Here is a 20277-nt window from a genome sequence, read left to right as displayed (position 1 = left end):
GTATTGTAAATGTTAGAGAGGGTGATGTATGTGTGACAACTCTGTGTGATTACACAGTGTAATCATTATTTTATAGATTACATTACGTTATATTTAGTTTTTCTGTGTTGAATATCCAACCAAAAAAACTTGTCTGATAGCATGACCACTGATTTTCAGCTGTCTGACAAGGGGAGAGACGTTCTCCCAGCTAAACAGGGACAAGCTTCTCACATGGAGGGAAAGTTAGCCTCCAGCTTCTCCCAGCGGCTGCAGTATCTTGAAGTGACGCAGAGTGAGGTGGTCTGTCCCCGGGGCTTCCTCTGTCAAACCCTCTGCAGGCTCTCACTGCTCGGTCCGACCATCCCTCCTCAGCTCCCACACACCAGCCCCCGTCAGCAGGCCCCTCCCCATGCTCTGACGTGTCACGTCAGCATCCTCCCCTCCATGGCACGTTCCTCAGGAAGGGTTTTCTCGTGGATACATGAACTTTGCGCTGGACTTTCTATTTGTGCGATACATCTATTAAAGTCCTGTTCAAACACAATCAGCAGAGCTGACAAAAGTTTATATGTTGCAGAGCTGGAACAATTAACAATAATGATGTCATCGCCCTTCCTCCTCTGCTCATTGCTAATGCTTAAATTGTAGCTGCTCAATGTTTGAGAAATGGCTGTACCCTATATACCCTTTCATCACGATTCACCATGGAACTCGGGTCCTGTCACCCCCCACGTCCATCAAGGATCAGCTTCTCATCGCACATTCTTGAAAGTGAAACCAAGGGCTATCGGGGTGAGTGTCTATGGACTGCTTTAAAAGGGAGTGGTTTCTGGGAATCATGATCAAAAGATAGAATGGATAGAAGAATGATCCGGTGTCTTATCGAATTCAGTCCCCTATCATATAGTGTCCTCCCTGTACTGCGCAGGCGCAGTACGGAGGACAAAAGAGACGCCGAAAGTCTCCGAAGTTCAACAGCTGATCGTCAGCTGTACACGGCGCCTGCGCATTTATTCTTACCCTATGTCCAGGATCATTCCCTACTATCCAAGTGGACATAGAGTTAGAATAAATATTTGCCGAGCGCAGCGAGGCCGTGCCCGAAGCGTGGCGAGCGAAGCGAGCCCGCGAGGGGCCCTCTTACACTGCCATCGCTAACAGGTGCCCGAGCGCCGTGTACAGCTGATGGTCAGCTGATCAACTTCGGGCATTTTCGGCATCTCCTGCTCCTCCGTACTGCGCAGGCACTGCGCCTGCGCAGTACGAGGCGGACACTATTTGATACGAGGACACTATATGGCAGAACACCGGGACTGTGCAGGACTTTTGTGTTTTGGTGTATATGGCTGACTTTATTCTATGGATTTGCATTATTGCATTTATGCATCGTTTTTGGCACATTGCAGTCAGGAAAACAATACACAAAAGTAAATAAATTCAGTAACAATCTGAAATAAGCAGATTATAACCCACTGTGTAAGGAGTTTTTGGAAGTTTTAAATAAATATATACATATATACACATATTATATATATATATATATATATATATATATATATATATATATATATATATATAGCTTTCTTAGATCTAACAATCTTAAATAATCTCAAAAGTGTGTCTAAAACAAATCCATTACAACGGTGGTAGGTCGGATCGCAAGGTTTCTCGTGTAATAAGAATTTTCCTTTGCCAATTACTAATGAAGACTTAGGGCCCATTAACACTATCGCACTGTGGTAGTGAATTTTACTGTGTATCAGTGCAAGACGTGGCAATACATTAGTGTGGTGCATTTGTTAGCATGTGAGTTTTGTATGTTATGATTTTTATATAACTACTTTTGCCAAGTGTTAGCATGACGTTATTGCTTTCACATGTGGGCAGGGGCGGACTGATAACTCATGGGGCCCCCGGGCAATCAGAGATTATGGGGCCACACAGTATACACACACACACAATATACAATCACACAGTATACACATACATGTATACACAGACAGATGTAAAAAAAAATACAGATTTATACATACTGTCCCTGGTTTTACTGAGGCTGGCAACCCTGATGGGGCCCCCTAGTGGCCCAGGGCCCTCGGGCAGTGCCCGAGTGGCTCAATGGTCAGTCCGCCCCTGCATGTGGGTTACCTCCCCTCATGGCCAAAGGTCAAACTATTTCACCAGATCCCACACAGGAGGGACCCTCCCACTTAAAAGGGCAAACCATACAGCCATTGCTCCAACCATCTGAAAGAACCTCCATCCCCTGCCACCCCCTCCTCCTTTTCTGAGCTGGCTGCTCCTCTTTTTTCCTTAAGAGCCCTTGCACACTGGGGCGGTTTGCAGGCGCTATTGCGCTAATAATAGCGCCTGCAAACCGCCCCGAAAGTGCCGCTGCTTTCATTCCAGTGTGAAAGCCCCGAGGGCTTGCACACTGGAGCGATGCGCTGGCAGGACGGTAAAAAAAGTCCTGCCAGCAGCATCTTCGGAGCGGTGAAGGAGCGGTGTGTATACCGCTCCTTCACCGCTCCTGCCCATTGAAATGAATGGGACGGCGCGGCTATACCGCCGGCAAAGCGCCTCTGCAGAGGCGCTTTGCGGTGGTATTTAACCCTTTCTCGGCCGCTAGCGGGGGGGTAAAACCCCCCTGCTAGCGGCCGCATACCGACGGTAAAACGCCGCTAATAATAGCGGCGTTTTACCGCCGACGCCGCCCCCCGCCCCAGTGTGCAAGGGCTCTTACTTCTAAAGCTGGCCATACGCCTATAGATTATCTGCAGATTTTCTATGGTTAGATAGAAAATGTGCAACAGATCTCTCCATGTTCGCTAAACTGTGTGGATGGAGGAATCTCCCACTTTTTCCATCTAACCATAGAAAATCTGCAGATAATCTATAGGTGTATGGCCAGCCTTAGATAGCTCCCAACTGTCCCTGATTTTAAAGCGGGGTTCCACCCAAATTTTGAACATTATCTCTATGCATTCTCTTCCTTGCCTAGATGCTGACATGCTGTGTAAAAAAATGTAAATCGCTGTAATTACCTTTTTTTTTTTTTTTTTCTTCCTGGTTTTCCTCCCATGGGAGTAGGCGTGTTTCTAGCCTCTCCCAGACCTCCCACAGTCCCCTGGGAGCTAGCCTCAGGCTTCCCAGCATGCATTGTGCAACAGCGTCATCACAACATCTCAGTGAATGCTGGGAGCACAGCATTCACCGCATCCAGGAAATACATGCTTGTGGGCTTCAAATGCCCACAATGAAGATGGAAACCGCCTTCAGTGAATTTTATAAGTTATTCTTTACAACGAAATCGGACACAGACGGACTTATTACACAGAACATGTGAGTAGATAATCATGAGAAGAAAAGTTTGTGAATGAACGCCAAAAAAAAAAAACGATAGATAGGTGGACCCCCGCTTTAAGGAACTGTCCCTCATTCAGAACAAAGTCCCTCGGCCCGTCTTTCCTCCTCATTTGTCCCTCATTTTGGTCTGATCTATATAGTTATATATAAAATGCACTACTTATCTATCAAAAAGTGGTTGACAGTGCTAAACCTTTCATCCAATTTCTAAATTCCTTCATTTGTAAATCCCAAAAGCCAATATAAAGGAATAATAGTGATAAGAAAACACTTGGGTTTAACAATTTACTTTTGTATAATTCTCCTTTTAAAGGGTCGTGGCATGGGCTTAAACTTGTGGCATGGGCTTAAACTTCCCTCTCCATTCCCATTTAGAGTGGGTGAACGGTTCGGGCCGAGCAAAAGTTCAGCCCAAACATCGCCTTGAATTTGGATTTAAATTTGTAGGACATTCGGCGGACGCCCTGCACTGCGCACTGCACAGTGCATTTTGAGCCTTGATTGGGCAAAGCTTTGCCCAATCAGGGCGCAGTAATTAGCTAGATGTTAAGGAGCGGGATAGGGAAGCTGGCTGTGGCACCCTTAACAACCAATGAGTCAGCAGATGTCAATGGGCTTTCTCCGCTGACAGCTGAATAAAAAAAAAAACATTGCTGGCAATAAAAAAGTAAAAAAAAAAAAAACGGTGTGGGGTCCCCCCAACATCAATATCAGACCCTTATCCAAACATGCAGTCCGGCAGGCCAGGAAAGGGGGGGGGGGGATGAGCAAGCGACCCCCCTCCTGAACCATACCAGGCCACATGCCCTCAACATGGGGGGTGCTTTGGGGCAGGGGGCTCTGCCCCCCCAACCACCGCAGAGCACCATGTCCCCATGTTGATGGGGACAAGGGTCTCTTCCCAACAACACTGGGCAGTGGTTGTGGGGGTCTGCGGGTGGGGCGTTTATTGGAATCTGGAAGCACCCTTTAACAAGAGGGCCCCCAGATCCTGGGCCCTCTATGTGAATGAGTGTGGCCTAACCATTCACAAAAAAAGTGTCAAAAAGTAATGAAAACACAGAGACAGTTTTTGACAATTCCTTTATCAAGAAAAAACAAAAAAAAACAAAACTGTTCTTATATAGGTAAGGGGCGGAGTCACCTGGCGACACCACCCTCTTGTGATGTCACCGACTGTTGCATGCTGGGTTGGTGACGTCACAAGGGGACAGTGCCCCCTGTACACAGACCCCCACAACCACAGGCCTGGGTTGTCAGGAAGAGGCCATTGTCCCCATCAACACGGGACAAGGTGCTTTGGGGGACGGGGCAAAGCACCCACCCCCATGTTGAGGGCATGTAGCCTGGTAAGGTTCAAGAGGGGGGCACTCTCTCGTCCCCCACTTTCTAAACTGCCAGGCTGCATGCTTGGATATGGATCTGGTATGGATTTCGGGGGGACTCCATGCTGTTTTCTTTTAAATGTTGGCATGGGGTTCCCCTTAAAATCCATACCAGATCTGAAGGGCCTGGTATAGATTGGGGAAGGACCCCCACGCCATCTTTTTTTTTTTTACATTTTTCTATTGTCGGCAATGGTATTGTATTGCTGGCAATTTAAATGTCAGACCCTCTCCCTCCCCACCAGTACAACCTCCCTGTTAAACTTACTCACTAGGCGCAACACAGAGCCCAAATCCTGCAGCAGTGAAAATTCCTTTCTTTGGTTGTGTTATGTGACTTGAGCAGAGGAGGAGCCTTCCTTGACTCTCCAAATGAATGTGCAGCAGCAGCTCATTCATATGCAAATCCCACCACATGGTTCAATTATATGCAAATCCTACAGTGGCTCTTTCATTTGCAAATCCCAGAACTATTTGCATATGAGCTGTGGGCACAGTGTAAAAAGAGCAAAGCCTCTGTACAAGGGACCATCTGGGACCTTTCTGGGACTCCAGATAGGCCCATGGCTGTCTAAAAAAGTTCTGCACACAGTGTTTTTCATAGCAAGTCAATTTCAGCTTAGGTGTTTAGGTGATTATCAATGGCAGCCTTTGTTTTGCTCTCTATAAAGGGTTTCTTTAAGACTAGTAAACAACGCTTCACAATAAATATGCACATTCCCTGCATTTGGAACCATAATTTTCATATTATCTGCAATCATCATATGAGTGATTTGCATGCTGTACCCTTGCATAGGATCCAACTGCCTGCACAATCTTGTGTCAGAAGTGTAAAAAATGCTGGAATGTTTGGGTCCTTCTGCCCTTCCAAATTGTCAGGAAGCCAATAGTCATGCACATGTGCTGGCACACAGACAAAGGACTCTTGCGAGCAACCGTGTTGCACTCATACGTCGGCCCATCTGCATGCAGACGTGTGTGCCAGCAGGCACATCTGGGCTCCTTGGGTGCAAACACATGCACATCCACATACAATCCTGGGAATGGCACCAAGTCACTTTTTTTTCCTAAATATATTTTATTGTTGTGAATATATAACAATTTGAACACACTCCATGTGAACCCACAGAATTGACAAAAGCTGTACCTTACAAGGGCTCACTAGGTACCAGTTCACAATGCTATGAGATGATCATCTTCCCAGGACAAGGGAGGATCATGGCAACCAAGAGCATGGGGATGAGTGGATGAGCTCACAAAGGATCACTAACAGGCATCAAGGGCCGAATCCACAGCAGCAGATGGGTCCTCGAGCCATCGGACTCACACTTGAATTTTTTCTTACTGCCCCAATTTTCATAAGTGTCCCAGTAGAGAGGGAGATTCAAGATAACCAGGCATTTTCAGAAGACAATAGAAGGGGAGAAGCCTTCTTCCAGTGCATAGAGATTGATTTCCTAGCATAGAGTAGAATAATAGTAATAGGCCTAGAAGTGTCATGTTTTTGGCATTGGGGTGAGGTGAATTTTAGAGAATGTGCTAATGATGTCAAGAGTATCCAGCCAAAAGCTGAGAAATGAACGGGCTGGTTCAGGAAATGTGATATGTAACAAAACGTCCCACACCTCGCTTGAGTGCTTTCATCATATACCGCTTCCTCCCAGTCTGAATATAGATATCAGATATTCCAACCGCTGACAACAACAAAGGCAATACTTGTTTGGTTGCTGAACATGAACTGATTTATTTGAGATGACACACAAATATATACAGCAGAATGACAAAACAAACTGTAACCAGAAATCTAATTAACATGAGCTAGTTATCTAATCATTTACCCAGACCTGGTGACTCAGAGATATGACCTTTCAGGGTAGACTTGCCGTCTCCTCACTCACAACTTACAATACACAAAAGTATAAACACATCCCCGAATAGTTTGCTAGGAGACAAAGGTGTGTTAATGAACACAATAAACTATTGGGTGAAAGACCCAGGCTTTCCAGATCTCATTAATCAGCATTCCTTTCACATACATCTGTCCACTGAGTCCCAAGCTGGCAGAGACCATCATGGCCTCCTTAATAATGTCATTTTGCATTACATAACAGACTATCTTCCTTAATGCTTGTAGCTCCCTCAAATGCCAGGTCCCATAGTCAGTGGGCAAGAGGCTAGCATTCAGTCCCCTCCAAATGCCTCTGTCCCGGGTGAGTCTGTCACATTTCTCCACCATCAAAAGGTCTACTAACAAGGACCCAGACCTCCACCTGGTCTGGACATGTGTTAGTCGGGCAGAGTGAACTCGCATAGTCAGTCCGCATGATCTCCATTCTTGGCTGCAAGGAATAGTTGACATCAGTAGGTGTGGGGCAGAGGGGCCAGCGCTTCAGCTGTTTGGTTGTTAACATTCCGCGGCTCAGTCTGCTGCTGGGCAGAGGGGCCGATCACCCCAGCTTCCTGAAGCTGTAGAGACACTGTAGGTGCCAGGCAGAGGCCAGCGGTGCTCTGCCCTGTTGCCAGTAATTCAGCTGGGAGTAGAAGCTTTACTACATCAGCTTGTCACTGGAGAAAGGGGCCGACTGTCCCAGCTTCCTGGAACTCCACAGTTGTTGCCGGTGCTGGGCAGAGTTTGGTAGCACGTTGCCCTGTTGCCAGGACTTCTGCTGGGGACTCTACAACCTCCGCTCCGGCTAACCGCTGGGGCAGGAGGCTGGCTTCCTCCACTCCCAAACTGTGTAGCTGCCATTGGGGAGGTGAGCCAGCTGCTCCCTCTTCTATTCCCTAATCTGGCTGCTGGGACGACATGTCTGTAGTACTGTCTCCCACGTGCACGCATCTTTGCTGGGGAGGAAAGACCACTTCTGACTGACTACTGGGGAGGAATGATGAACACCTCCTCTTTCTTCTCCCTCTGTATCCTGATCTGCTGCTGGGAAGTGACCGCCACCTTCTCACCCTAATCGGGCGTACACACGGTCGGACTTTGTTCGGACATTCTGACAACAAAATCCTAGGATTTTTTCCGACGGATGTTGGCTCAAACTTGTTTTGCCTACACACGGTCGCACAAAGTTTTCGGAATTTCCGATCGGCAACCACGTGGTCACGTACACCACGTACAACGAGACTAGAAAAGGCCGGTTCAGAACCAAGCGCGGCACCCTTTGGGCTCCTTTTGCTAATCTCGTGTTAGTAAAAGTTTGGTGAGAGACGATTCGCCCTTTTTTTTTAGACTCGTGGCTTTCAGATCATTTTCTGCCGTTCAGTTTGTGCTTGTGGGTTTGTATCTGCTCTTCAGTGCGTGCAAGCAAGTTCCGCGTGACTTTAGGTAGTCATTGTATTCTTGTTCGTTCGTTACTGTTTTTCAGGTCGCTCTTCACAGGCCTTGCTGCTCTTCAGTGCGTTCTGTTACTTCGTTCTGAGCAGCCGACCGTTTTCTAGCCATGTTTCGTATGCGTACTCCTCGTAGAGTTCGTGCTGTGCGGGGGCTTGGTGTTGGGGTCCTGACCTTGACACAAGTCCAGTCCATGAACAGGGTGGGGAGGAGTTCATGGACCAAGAATTGGTTGCTTCAGCGTGACCAGTTCTCTCATATGCCTTTGCTCCGTGAGATCCGTGAGAATAATCCTGATGATTTCAGGAACTTTCTCAGGATGACGGACCCCGTGTTTCACCGTTTGTTGGCTTCGCTGACCCCCTATATCAGCAGGCAGGATACCTGCATGAGGCAAGCCATCACTGCGGAGCAGAGGTTGGTCGCTACCTTGCGGTATTTGGCCACAGGGAAAAGTCTGCAGGACTTGAAGTTCTCGACAGGCATCTCCCCCCAGGCTCTGGGGATCATCATCCCACAGACCTGTTCTGCCATCATACAGGTCCTGCAGAAGGAGTATATGAAGGTAAGATTTTTATCCTTTTATATCACATTTTATTGTCTTTAATGTTTGCTAATATATTGTATTTATTTCCTCATTCCCTAATTACCATGATTGTAATATGCTGTGAATGTCCCCTTTGTTCTCATGCCTGCTGGATTTGTATGTAATTATTATTTTAGGTCCTTCATACATATTTGCCCTTCAATAACCTCCCCAGCATGGTGTCTCTTGGCCCCATATTCACCTCATGTAGTCACTTAACAATGTATTTTATCAGCTCCATAGTAGTGCTTTACCCCAAACACCCCCTAAAATGTTTCTAAATGTAATTTTTGATTTAAATTCAGGCAGAGTGGCAGAGGCTTTTTTTTGTGGTGTCCCCAAATAATTTTTAGTAACCCTCCCTCCCCCCAACTGCTAGGTTAGCTGATCCCAATTCTCTATCCTCAATCATCTATCTGCTGACTTTGCCAAACCCATACACACTATACCCATCTCTTTAGTGGTCAGATTTATGGATGAATTCCCCAAAGCATGTAGTGCAAGGGCCCGCCTGTATACTTTCCAATGGTACTGTTTAAAGTTCTTGTATCCTATTATTATCTTGATAGGTAATAGCAGAATGTCCAAATGTCCTCAAATGTGTACAGTGTGTATTTATATCTTTGTATTATGACACTTCTTACCTGTCCAGTGGGCTGCCAATAGTGTAACTAAGGAGGGGCTGTTCCAAGTAATACCCTGTATTTAGGCATTCATCTCTCAATGAAGTGAAGAGGGTTACCTGTCCAAGAGTCCCCCCCCCTATAATGTTAGAAATGGCCCATGAGAGGGGGGGGAGTGGGAATATGATAGGTGTACTTTATACTTTGGCCTTGTTAAATTCCCCTTAATAAATGCTATCTGGAGGTTGCCCAAGAATGTTTGTGTCTAATCTGCTTGCCATGTTTCTGTGAAAAAATAGTAATGTTTATTGTTTTTTCCTCGACAGTTTCCTTCCACGCCACAGGAATGGCAGACTGTGGCCTCCCACTTTGCCCAGCGGTGGGACTTTCCTAACTGCGGAGGGGCAATTGATGGGAAACACGTCCACATCGTCCCACCACCTAACTCGGGGTCGTACTATTATAATTACAAGGGGTTTAATAGTATAGTGATGTTGGCAGTGGTGTCGGCTAATTACGACTTCTTGTATGTGGACGTGGGGAAGAATGGCCGGATGTCCGATGGTGGAGTCATCGCCCAGACGGAGTTCTACAGGCGTCTCCAGAATGGCAGCTTGGACTTGCCAGCTCCACAGGACAATGTGGAAGGTCTCCCATTTGTGTTCGTTGCTGATGAAGCGTTTGCGCTGGGGGACCACCTGATGCGGCCATTCCCGATGAGGACCCTCACCCCGGAACAGAGGGTTTGTAATTACCGGCTGGCCAGAGCCCGAAGAGTGGTGGAGAACACATTTGGAATCCTGGCCAGCCGGTTCCGCCTATTTCTGACACCTATCCATATGGCAGAGTATAAACTGAACTATATAATACTGGCGTGCTGTGTTCTCCATAATTTTTTAAGAAAACATTCTGCCAACTATGCTGGCTCAGTTGGGCCTGAGGCCGGAATGATGCATCAAACCACACTGACGGCGCTTGAAAGTGGCCGTCCTGGCTTGCCCTCCCTGAGTGCCCGTGATGTCCGGTTATGCTACCTGGAGTTCTTTGCGGGTAGGGGGGCTATCAATATGCCAGACAATCTGTGAAGCCTTTTTATAATAAAAAAAAAAAAATTCTTGGTGGACATTTACTGCTTGTGTTTGTTTTAGCTGACCCTGACAGAAATGTGTGGAGTCCAGAAAATGGCGTGATTGTGTAACCTTATTATACAAAGCACTGTTGGCTGTTATTTACTAAATGCAAAAACACATTTCACTACAAGTGCACTTGCAAATGCACTGAAACTGCACTTGTAGTGCAAAGAGGATTTGCCCTTAGGAAATAACCCCCATTTTCTCATAAAACAACAATTACATCACCCCAAAAACATTGTAGCGTTGAGACAATAATCCACACTTTCTTGATGAACAATCTTTTTAATACCTGCACAATCACATGTGCATTTACCCAAGGTTTTTCTGACAAACCAACATGTTTGTTGTATAATTTTTGTGGTGGCATTATACAAAATCAAAATGTGCATTTTATAGAAAACAGGCCTGTGTAAAACCAACAAGAAAGACACAAATCTTGATCTTACAAAGTTCACATTAGGTAAAACCTGAAGGCTATATCAGACATCAGTATTTAGGAACTGTGTTTGATATAGCGTTCAGATGGGGGGGAAATCACCCCTGGAAAAGCCAAATTTGGAAGATGCACACCAATTTAATAATGTCAACATGTGCTAGCTGCCATCACGGGGGATCAAGGGATGTGTTTTGGGGGAGAAACCCCTTCCTCACCGCTACTTTATTATTGAGGAAGGGGTTGCACCCCCAAAACGCGTCCATTGATCTCCCGTGATGGCAGATAGCACATGTTGACACACTGTGTGCATCCTCCAAATTTGGCTTTGGGAAAAATCACAAAAACATTTAGCACATTGTAGCACACAAAAGAAGAAAGTGATTTGGAGGGGTTTTAAACTCGCCCCAAAACATCAATGATGTTTTTATATTTTGGAATAACATCATTGATGTTTTGCTTGATGATTTCCAATTGTAAATTACACCCCATGATCTCCCCGATCAGGATCTGGGCACTTTCGGATGTGAAAGGATCTTCATCCACAACCTCACGATGACCTAAAAAGAGAGGAACCCCAAAATAATTTTTGTTTACAAAAAATGCCGCCATCCATCTCTTATCTGAGCCTGTGGTCGCAGACACTCACCTGTTGTGGTGACTAGTTCCACCACGTCTTCATCCTCCTGCACAGCTTGTGTTGGGGGGATTTCACCTTCTTCCAGAGGTGGGGGGTCTCTGGTCTCCTCGGATGAGGGGTGTCCTCCGAGTCTTTTCTCCCCTATGTAAAACAAAAATGGTATAATTAGCACACAGATATTTGATGGCAGAACTATAAATAGGAAACATTGCTTGGAAGTGGGGTACAATTGTCTATTTTAGCAGAGTTCCAAGATGTAATTTTTTAAATGCCCTTTGTCAAGCTGCAATACCTTACCTGTTTGGTACAAGCTTCCCAGATGGAGACCCCCCTATAGTATACACTGGAGCACCTGTGTGGCCCCCCTAATAAAAATGGTGTTCTTGTGTCCCACACTAGTGCTCCAGTGTCCAGATGTGAAAACAGCTGCTCAGTGTCCTCTCCTTACACACAATCTAGTTTGCATTTCATTCTAGTAACAAAGCCATCTACACAACCCAATTCTTTGAAGACAAGTATAGGGCCTCAAAATGCTGGCCAAATGCATATGGGCTAAACAATGGTATTTTATAGTCCGAAAGAAAAATGTGTGATCCGAACGAATAATGTGCCCATGAACATGAAAGTTGCCATTTTAAACTGTACAACAGTTCCTAAAAGCACATGGAGCAGCACGAACGTAATAAACATAAAGAATAGGAACACAGCACAACTACTTACTTTTTTGCAGCACTCTCCGGATCTTTCTGTACTGCTCATGTTCTCGTAATTTCAGGTCCGACCACCGCTTCCTGAGCTGATCTTTCGATCGTCGTACCCCAAATTTCCGATGCAGACTCCTGACCACTTTCGCCATGATCTTGGCCTTTCGGACATTGGGGTTGGGGTAAGGCCCATACTTTCCATCATAGTCGGCCTTCTTCAGGATGTCCACCATCTCCAACATCTCCCTAAAGGACATATTTGAGTCCTTCAATCTCCTTCTGGATCGGGACGTTTCAGGCTCCGGCCTTTCCTCCTCCTCCTCCTCCTCGTTGCTACAATTAGCACGCACCTGCTGTCTATCCGCCATATGCTCTTCCCCCACTGCGCCGAACGAAAAGGGGCGGGGAATAGACTAGAAAGAACGTCAGGGGCGGGCCGAGTTATACGCATGCGCAGTGTGTATAAAGCGTAACACACGTTTGTCTTACGTACGATCTGTGAGTAGAGGAAGGAGCATCGGAGACGCCGATCGTGCTAACGAAGGTAGGATCTAAACTTGGGCCTATACTGCTTCGAAATGGAAGCCTATATTGTAACAAGATTAGGGGAGTTTGGCCTGACATTAGGGTTTGTCTTGTGTTGTGTCTTGCAGAGAAAATGGATGGGTTCAACGACCACAATTTCCTGCCCCTGTTCATAGACAAGTACAGGGAGCTGCCCTGTCTGTGGCAGGTCAGACACCCCCATTATAACCACAAACAGAAGAGGCAGGCAGCGCTGGAGAAACTGCTGGAGTTGGTGACGCCGGTGGTCCCCACAGCAACCATCCCTTATTTAAAAGCTAAAATTGGTGGCCTGAGGAGCACATATCTGAGGGAGCGCAAGAAGGTCACAGATTCCCAGAGATCCGGAGCTGCAGCAGATGACGTTTATGTTCCCTGGCTGTGGTACTATGAGAGACTGTGATTTCTGTCAGACCACACTGAAGTCAGGGAATCACTCTCCACTCTTCCTTCCACTCTTCCTTCCACCCCAGCTGAGGCTTCCGATGTCCAACCTGGGCCTTCCAGCCAGGAAGAAGTGGAGGAGCCCAGCTTGAGTCAGGTATAGCATTGTTCTACTGATTTCTGGTCAATAAATAAATGATGTTTATTAGATGTTATTATTGATCACTAATTGCTGATTTAATAAAGTGTTTTACATATCAATAGACAGTAGTGGGCACCCAAAATTGGGACATGAATGAAAACTGCTGGGCTCAGAAGGATAGTCTGTTATATTTGTTAACATTCAATTTGCAGCAGTCAGGAGGTGAAAATTGTGTGTGATTGATGAAAAAAATACTAAAACTATGTCCCTTTTTCATACACAGGAAGACCTCAGCCAGGAGGAGGTTGTGGAATGTGGCAGTCAGGAGGAGGCGGGGATTAGTGGCAGCCAGGAGGAGGTGGGGCTAAGTGTCAGCCAAGAGAAGCCTGGGACCAGTCGCAGCCTGACTGAGTCTCAGGTTCCTCCCCTCCGCCTGCCACATAAACGAGCCAGGAAGATGACTCCCAGTCCTGTGCAGGATTCAGCATACAGGCTGATCCAGGAGGCTTCTGCATCCCTCCGAGCCTTCCCCAGTCCTGAAAAGGCCTTTGCCTGCATGGCTGCCACCAAATTGCAGGGCATGCAGGAGGGCCAACGCAGGCTCTCTGAGGACCTTATTTATAAAGTCCTACGTAAGGGGGTGAGTGGGGAACTAACACCCAAGACGGATGTCATTGAGATCGATGATCCTCCTCCTCCTCCTCCTCCTCCTCCTCCTGCTGCCACAACTCCACCACCACAGCCACAGCCTGGAAGGAAGCGTGGAAGGAAGACCAAAGAATGATGACCCTGGGTTCAGTCTGATCTGACAGAAGATGCAGTCTCTCGTATGACCACAGCCTGGGGACACAGATGTCATCTGCTGCTTTCCGGATCTCTGGGACTTCAGGACCACACTGCCCTCCCTTAGATATGGACTCCTCAGGCCACCAATTTTGCGTTTAAATAATTGATGTCTGCCCTGGGGGCCCAAGGCTTCACCCACTTCTGCAGTTTCTCCAGCGTTGCCTCCCTCTTTGTTTAGTTGTGACCCCTTAATAAAATTTTTTAGGTAAATTCTACTCTCCTGTGTGTGTTTTCATCCAAAAAGGACAGTTTGTTGGTGACGATTCAGGTACATTTCCAAAGTACAATGTGAAATTAACAAGGGACAACAACACCAAACAATCTCCTACAGATTAAATAGAACAACATATCAATGGTGTTGTGGTAACTTGTCACAAAAAAACACATACAAACATTTTCGGGAGTACAAATCAAAATCACCAAAAAAAAAAAAAAAAAAAAAGAGAAACACAAAAAAAAATCAACATTAAATCCAAAAAAAAAAAAAAAAAAAATGTTGTCAGATGTGAGAAATCAAAATATATTGAGGGAATCCAGATAAATAGTAACGAAATAAGTTTGTGAGAAGTGTGTGTGAATATGAGCATCAAAACTACTTAATTCTTGTCACATTATAAAGAAGAAGAGAGTGCGCTATATTAAACCATTTTTAACATTGCAGCGTGACGAAAGTGCTGTATCCATTGCGAGCGCTAAGTTTACCAGAACGAGCTGTCCCGTCTCGGAATTTCTTCTGAGCATGCGTGGCACTTTGTGCGTCGGAACAGGCCACACACGGTCGGAATTGACGCGATCGGATTTTGTTGTCGGAAAATTTTATCTCCTGCTGTCCAGCTTTGTGTGTCGGAAAATCCGATGGAAAATGTCCGATGGTGCCCACACACGGTCGGAATTTCCGACAACACGCTCCGATCGGACATTTTCCATCGGAAAATCCGACCGTGTGTACGGGGCATAAGCCTGCGGAACTGCCACAGATGTGGGGCAGAGGTCTTGGACCCTCTGTCCAGTGGACAGCGCATCAGCTGGTTACGTTCCTTGTTACTCCACAGATACTGCTGTTGGTGCTGGGCAAAGCTCAGTGAAGTTTGACCCTGATACCAGCTCTTCTGCTGGAGGCTCACCAGGTTGTTCTTCCTCAGCAGAAAAGTCTATCAAATCTCCTATATCTGCAACTGATGTCTGGTGATAGAGGTTCACCATCTCCTGTACGTGGAACCCAGAAGATGCTATCGGTGCTGGGCAGAGGTTAGCAGAGCTCTGCCCTGTTGTCAGCACTTCAGCTTTGGGGATGGCAATCTCCAGATTTTCCACTGCCGATTCTCTGGCATGCTGCTGGACACATTCCTCCATCCAACCTTGTCTTGTGCAGAAACAGGTTCGTCAAGGTCAGTCAGCACTTGCTGCATCCGCCATAAGACCTCTGCGTCCATAGCTGCAGGGGTTTGGCAAAGCACACTGTTACTATGCCACCTTGCCGACTCTTCAGCCAGGATTTCAGAGCTATCTGATGGTATTTCCTGATAGTCCCAGGCAAAGGGAGCCCAGCCCTGGTGCTGAGCAGAGTCTAGCAGCCATCTGTAGGCGATCTCCAGCTCCCATTCCTGAACGGCCAGAAACGCTATATCTTCCAGTGCACTTACGAGACGTTCAGTAGCTCTTCTCTGAAATCCATGATTTCGTCCAACCGCCACTCCAAATCACTCCCAAAGTTAGGTTCCCCTGTCAGCTTCACATACAACAGTCCCAGGCTGCCGTAGCCAAAGACTTCTGTTGGACTGTCATCCGCTACCCAAGGGCATGCTTGGGATACATGCCACCAGAGGGCTCTGTAGCCCTTATCTAGCCGCATCTCTGCCCAGACCAGCCTGCTTAATTCAACTGTTTGGTCCTTGTGCGGTTTTTCTCCCAAAAACAGCACCCGAAATCCAAACTGCGACCAGTACCTTTCCTGGATGGAGGGGAGAACTTTTCCTTTGTGGTGCTGCTCACTGGCTAGCGTTTCCTTCCAGAGTTCGCAGCGGATAGAATCATACCATCCCAGCAGGACCTGCTCTGATACTGGTACTCTGTGCTGTATCTGCATCTCTCTCAAACTACTTCCAAATTCCTCTTCCATGGCGGCTGGTATCTGTACATCTCCTCTCCTCTCCTGCTATCCCGACCTTGGATCCAGGTGGATGTTTGGATGTCCCAGACTGCAGGAAGTGTCCTACTGCTTGCCACCAATGTAACGAAACATCCCACACTCCGCTTGAGTGCTTTCGTCATATACCACTTCCTCCCAGTCTGAATATAGATATCAGATATTCCAACCGCTGACAACAACAAACAAGGCAATACTCGTTTGGTTGCTGAACATGAACTGATTTATTTGAGATGGCACACAAATATATATAGCAGGATGACAATACAAACTGTAACCAGAAACCTAATTAACATGACATAGTTATCTAATCATTTACCCAGACCTGGTGACTCAGAGATATGACCTTTCAGGGTAGACCTGCCGTCTCCTCACTCACAGCTTACAATACACAAAAGTATAAACACATCCCCGAATAGTTTGCTAGGAGACAAAGGTGTGTTAATGAGCACAATAAACTATTGGTGAAAGACCCGGGCTTTTCAGATCTCATTAATCAGCATTCCTTTCCCATACATGTGTCCACTGAGTCCCAAGCTGGCAGAGACCATCATGGCCTCTTTAATAATGTCCTTTTACATTACATAACAGAATACCTTCCTAAATGCTTGTAGCTCCCTCAAATGCCAGGACCCATAGTCAGTAGGCAAGAGGCTAGCATTAAGTCCCCTCCAAAAGCCTCTGTCCCAGGTAAGTCAGTCACATGATAAAAACCTCCAACTGGGTGACCCCATCTCGAACAGGCTGGTGATGTCCTTAACTTATGGAGTCTGCGAGGAGTGAATTATGCCCTTTGGAAAATTTTAAATTGAATTACTCTGTCTCTAAACCAGCTGACGGAAGGATACATCCCTTATATTGGTCCAGTCCTCCTTGTCTTATTCTGGTATATCACCCTGCCATTTTCTCTGTAGGCCAGAAAGATCTAAAAGAGTACTGAAAACAACACGTTGGAACAGGGATGGTGCTGGTTTAGAGAGTTGGTCCTTGCGCACTAAGTTTGCCAATGATGAAGAGCCTATTGTCAGTCCCTGATGTGGAAACTGGCTGTTGAAGGCATGGGAGAGTTGCAGATATCCACAGTATATCGGTAGTAGGTAGACAGATTGTGATCAAAAGGAATCAATCGCTCATTTTCAATAATGTGAGGTCAGAGAGCATTTAAAAATGGGAAAGGGAACAATTGTTCTGAAGCGGAGTGGAGGGAGAGAAGGTATGAGGGGGTTGCCTTTCCCACCTATTAACCGGGCTCTAACGGTGGTTTTCATCAGGGGGCTGAGATGATAAGGGGCCCCAGGACACCAAAATAATAAATTCCGGAGAGCTTCCAGTGAGTGTAGGATGGCTGCCTCTAGTAATGTAGAGAAGTTACTTAGGTTGGCCATTAGCCACCAGCTGGGTGGCTTTGAAGTATTTAAAGAAGTCCAGCATGACCAGTCCCTCCGGTAGGGTCAGCCTGGTTAGCATTGAGAGTTTATAATGCAAGGCCTGGGAATCCGACTCTTAGAAACTATGGTCGAATATCAAATTTTCGGGTAAATGCAACCAAGTCGGAAGTAATGGAAGTCGTAGAAGATAAAGAAGGGGATAAGGCCTACCAAAAGAGTCTACCATTTAAACGGGGGATAAAAGAATTGAACTATTTAGGAGTCAAAATATCATCAACAAAAGAGACAATGTTCCAAGCCAATTACATGACCCTCCTTAATGAGATTGGGGCTGAGTTAAACAGATTTCCGCGGAACGGACTTTCATGGGGAAGCAGAATAAACTTACTTAAAATGTCAATTCTCCCCAAAATCACATACAAAATCCAAATGCTCCCAATTGCAATTTCACAGAGTTTTTTGAACAAAATGCACACACTGTTTCTAAAGTTCATATGGAGGGGGAAGAAGCCACGAGTAAAGTATGCACAATTAGTGAATGTTAAGAGGAGGGGGGGTTGGGGGGCACCAGATATTAAAAAATACTACACAGGAAAAAAAAAAAGGCCTGGGAATCCCACAAAAATGTGAGCAACAATTGGTGAAGTTATTTAAAAAAGACTTAAGGATCCAGGTAGGTGGATTTCAAAATAGGTGTATACATTTTGGTAGAATCTTAATTTTTATTAAATTGATGCAGCCAAGCAGAGATAAAAGCTAATTTTTCCACACCTTCAATCTGTTCTTAACTTCTAATAACACAGGAAGTAAATTCAGTTCCACATAGGATTTAACATTTTGGGATACTACTATGCCAATATATGTAAAAGATTGAACCCACTGTAGCTGCACACTCAGAAGGGCCAAGGCTGGAGTCAATAAGAAAAAGAAGTGATTTATGGCAGTTAATTTTGAGGACAGAAACCCATGAAAAACTTTAGAAAACATTCAGGACTCCTTGCAAAGAGCATCGTTCAGATAGAGTAAGCGGTTGTTTGCTTTTAATATGACTCTCTCCCTCAACTAACCAACCTGGAGTCCATGGATATCAGAGGAGGTACAAAGGGCTCCAGCTGTTGGTTTTATGGCTATGGCAATTCTTCAACCTACTGTCAGGAACCATGAATCAGGCTGAGACAGAAGTCCAGTAAAAATCACACTATTTAATTAAATGGTAAAATGATATAAACAGAGCAAATGTAATCAAAACATAGCCAGAGTTCAGTAACCAGGACGGGTAGTCAGAACAAGCCAGAGAAACAGGAGTCCATAGATCAGCGAAGTACGGTGCAGCAAACTTGAACCAGAAGGGAAGTCAGCCAAGCAAAAGTCTTTCACAGGAAAACACAGCAGAGTCCAGATATGTTGACCAAGGCGAAGGCACAGAAGATCTGATCCATGCAGTTTAAATAGCTAGCAGAGCTAGCTGACAAACAGGAATTGAAGACCAGGTGAGTCACTGTGGAATAAAGAGTGCTGGCAATTAACCGACAGCTGAGCACACAGCTCTGAGAAGGAGGGGCTGAGCCCAGCCCTGACAATATACTTAGGAGGGAAGTGGCTTAAGGGCGGAGTAGGAAGCTATCAAAATTGAAGGGAAGAAAATGATCTACCCAGGGTTGCAAAGTATTTCAAATTTAGTGACTATCGAGGAGTATGGCTTTGATCTTAGCGTGGATCATCGCTCTAGTGATGCTATGTTTAGTTTCCAAAGTGCTCAGATGGGGGGTTTTCCAGGCCTTTGTGATCATTTACTTCGCAGCTGTGGTGACTTGCAGAAGTAATTTGAATTGGGGGCAGGTCTAGAGGTTTTTATTAAGTAGGCCAATTGAGAGGTCAAGGTCAAGGGTACTGTCGACTAGAGTAGAAATAATGTGGAAGATTTCGGTCCAAAATGTTTGGGCTAGGGGGCAGCTCCACCAAATGTGGAGGTGCGTGCCATGTTCAGGACAGCCTTGAAAACAATTAGAGGAGTAGGATGGGAGGTATTTCGATATCAGGGCAGGGACTAAGTACCAGCGCATTAGTACCTTATAGCTGGTTTCAGAGGCTACTATATTCTGGGAAGATTTAGTGGCTAGCCAAATGTCGGACCAGTCTTTCGTCTCAAGATGGAGGTCGAGATCGGCTTCCCATTGTGCTGCATAGCAAAGGGAGGTGTGTCTGGGGGGATCTAATAGCTGGGTGTAGATGAGAGAGATTAGGCCCCTGAGCGTGATTACAGATGTGTTTGAAAGCTGGTCTGGGAGGGAGGTGTTGGTGCGCAAGCAAGGGATAAAGAAGTACTTGAGTTGGAGGTAATGGAAAATAGTTAGGAATGCCATGGGACTTGCTGAGTGTAGGGAACGGTTTGAAGGAATCAGAGGTAGTAAATGAGTAGGCTCAGATAATATTAGTGGACGACCAGCTATGGAAGGTAGAAGGTGAGGACCATGCTGGATAGAAAGCAGGGTTGTGGAAATAGGACAAGAGGGGGTTATGCGGGGATTGGAATCCGAATTTGGCTTTGAGGTTGTCCCAAATTCGTAGCGAGTGGCGTGTAGTAGGGTTCTTTACTGTCTTGCGATCACATGGGCGAAGCC

General features: G+C 46.0%; 1 protein-coding gene across 4 annotated transcripts in view; it reads left to right on the top strand.

Moving 5' to 3' along the window:
* Window positions 1-412: 412 nt before the first annotated feature.
* Window positions 413-20277, top strand: part of LOC141106341 (membrane-spanning 4-domains subfamily A member 4A-like) — a 68990-nt gene continuing 49125 nt past the window's right edge. For all 4 annotated transcript variants that reach the window (XM_073597036.1, XM_073597035.1, XM_073597037.1 and 1 more), the window contains exon 1: window positions 413-774. In XM_073597036.1, coding sequence (XP_073453137.1) covers window positions 649-774 — 126 coding nt within the window. In that variant the 5' untranslated portion in view covers window positions 413-648. The remainder of the gene's footprint in view (window positions 775-20277) is intronic.

The sequence above is a fragment of the Aquarana catesbeiana genome, linkage group LG08 (assembly GCF_042186555.1).
Source record: "Aquarana catesbeiana isolate 2022-GZ linkage group LG08, ASM4218655v1, whole genome shotgun sequence".
Taxonomy (NCBI): domain Eukaryota; kingdom Metazoa; phylum Chordata; class Amphibia; order Anura; family Ranidae; genus Aquarana; species Aquarana catesbeiana.
This window is presented reverse-complemented; position numbering and strand designations above follow the sequence as displayed.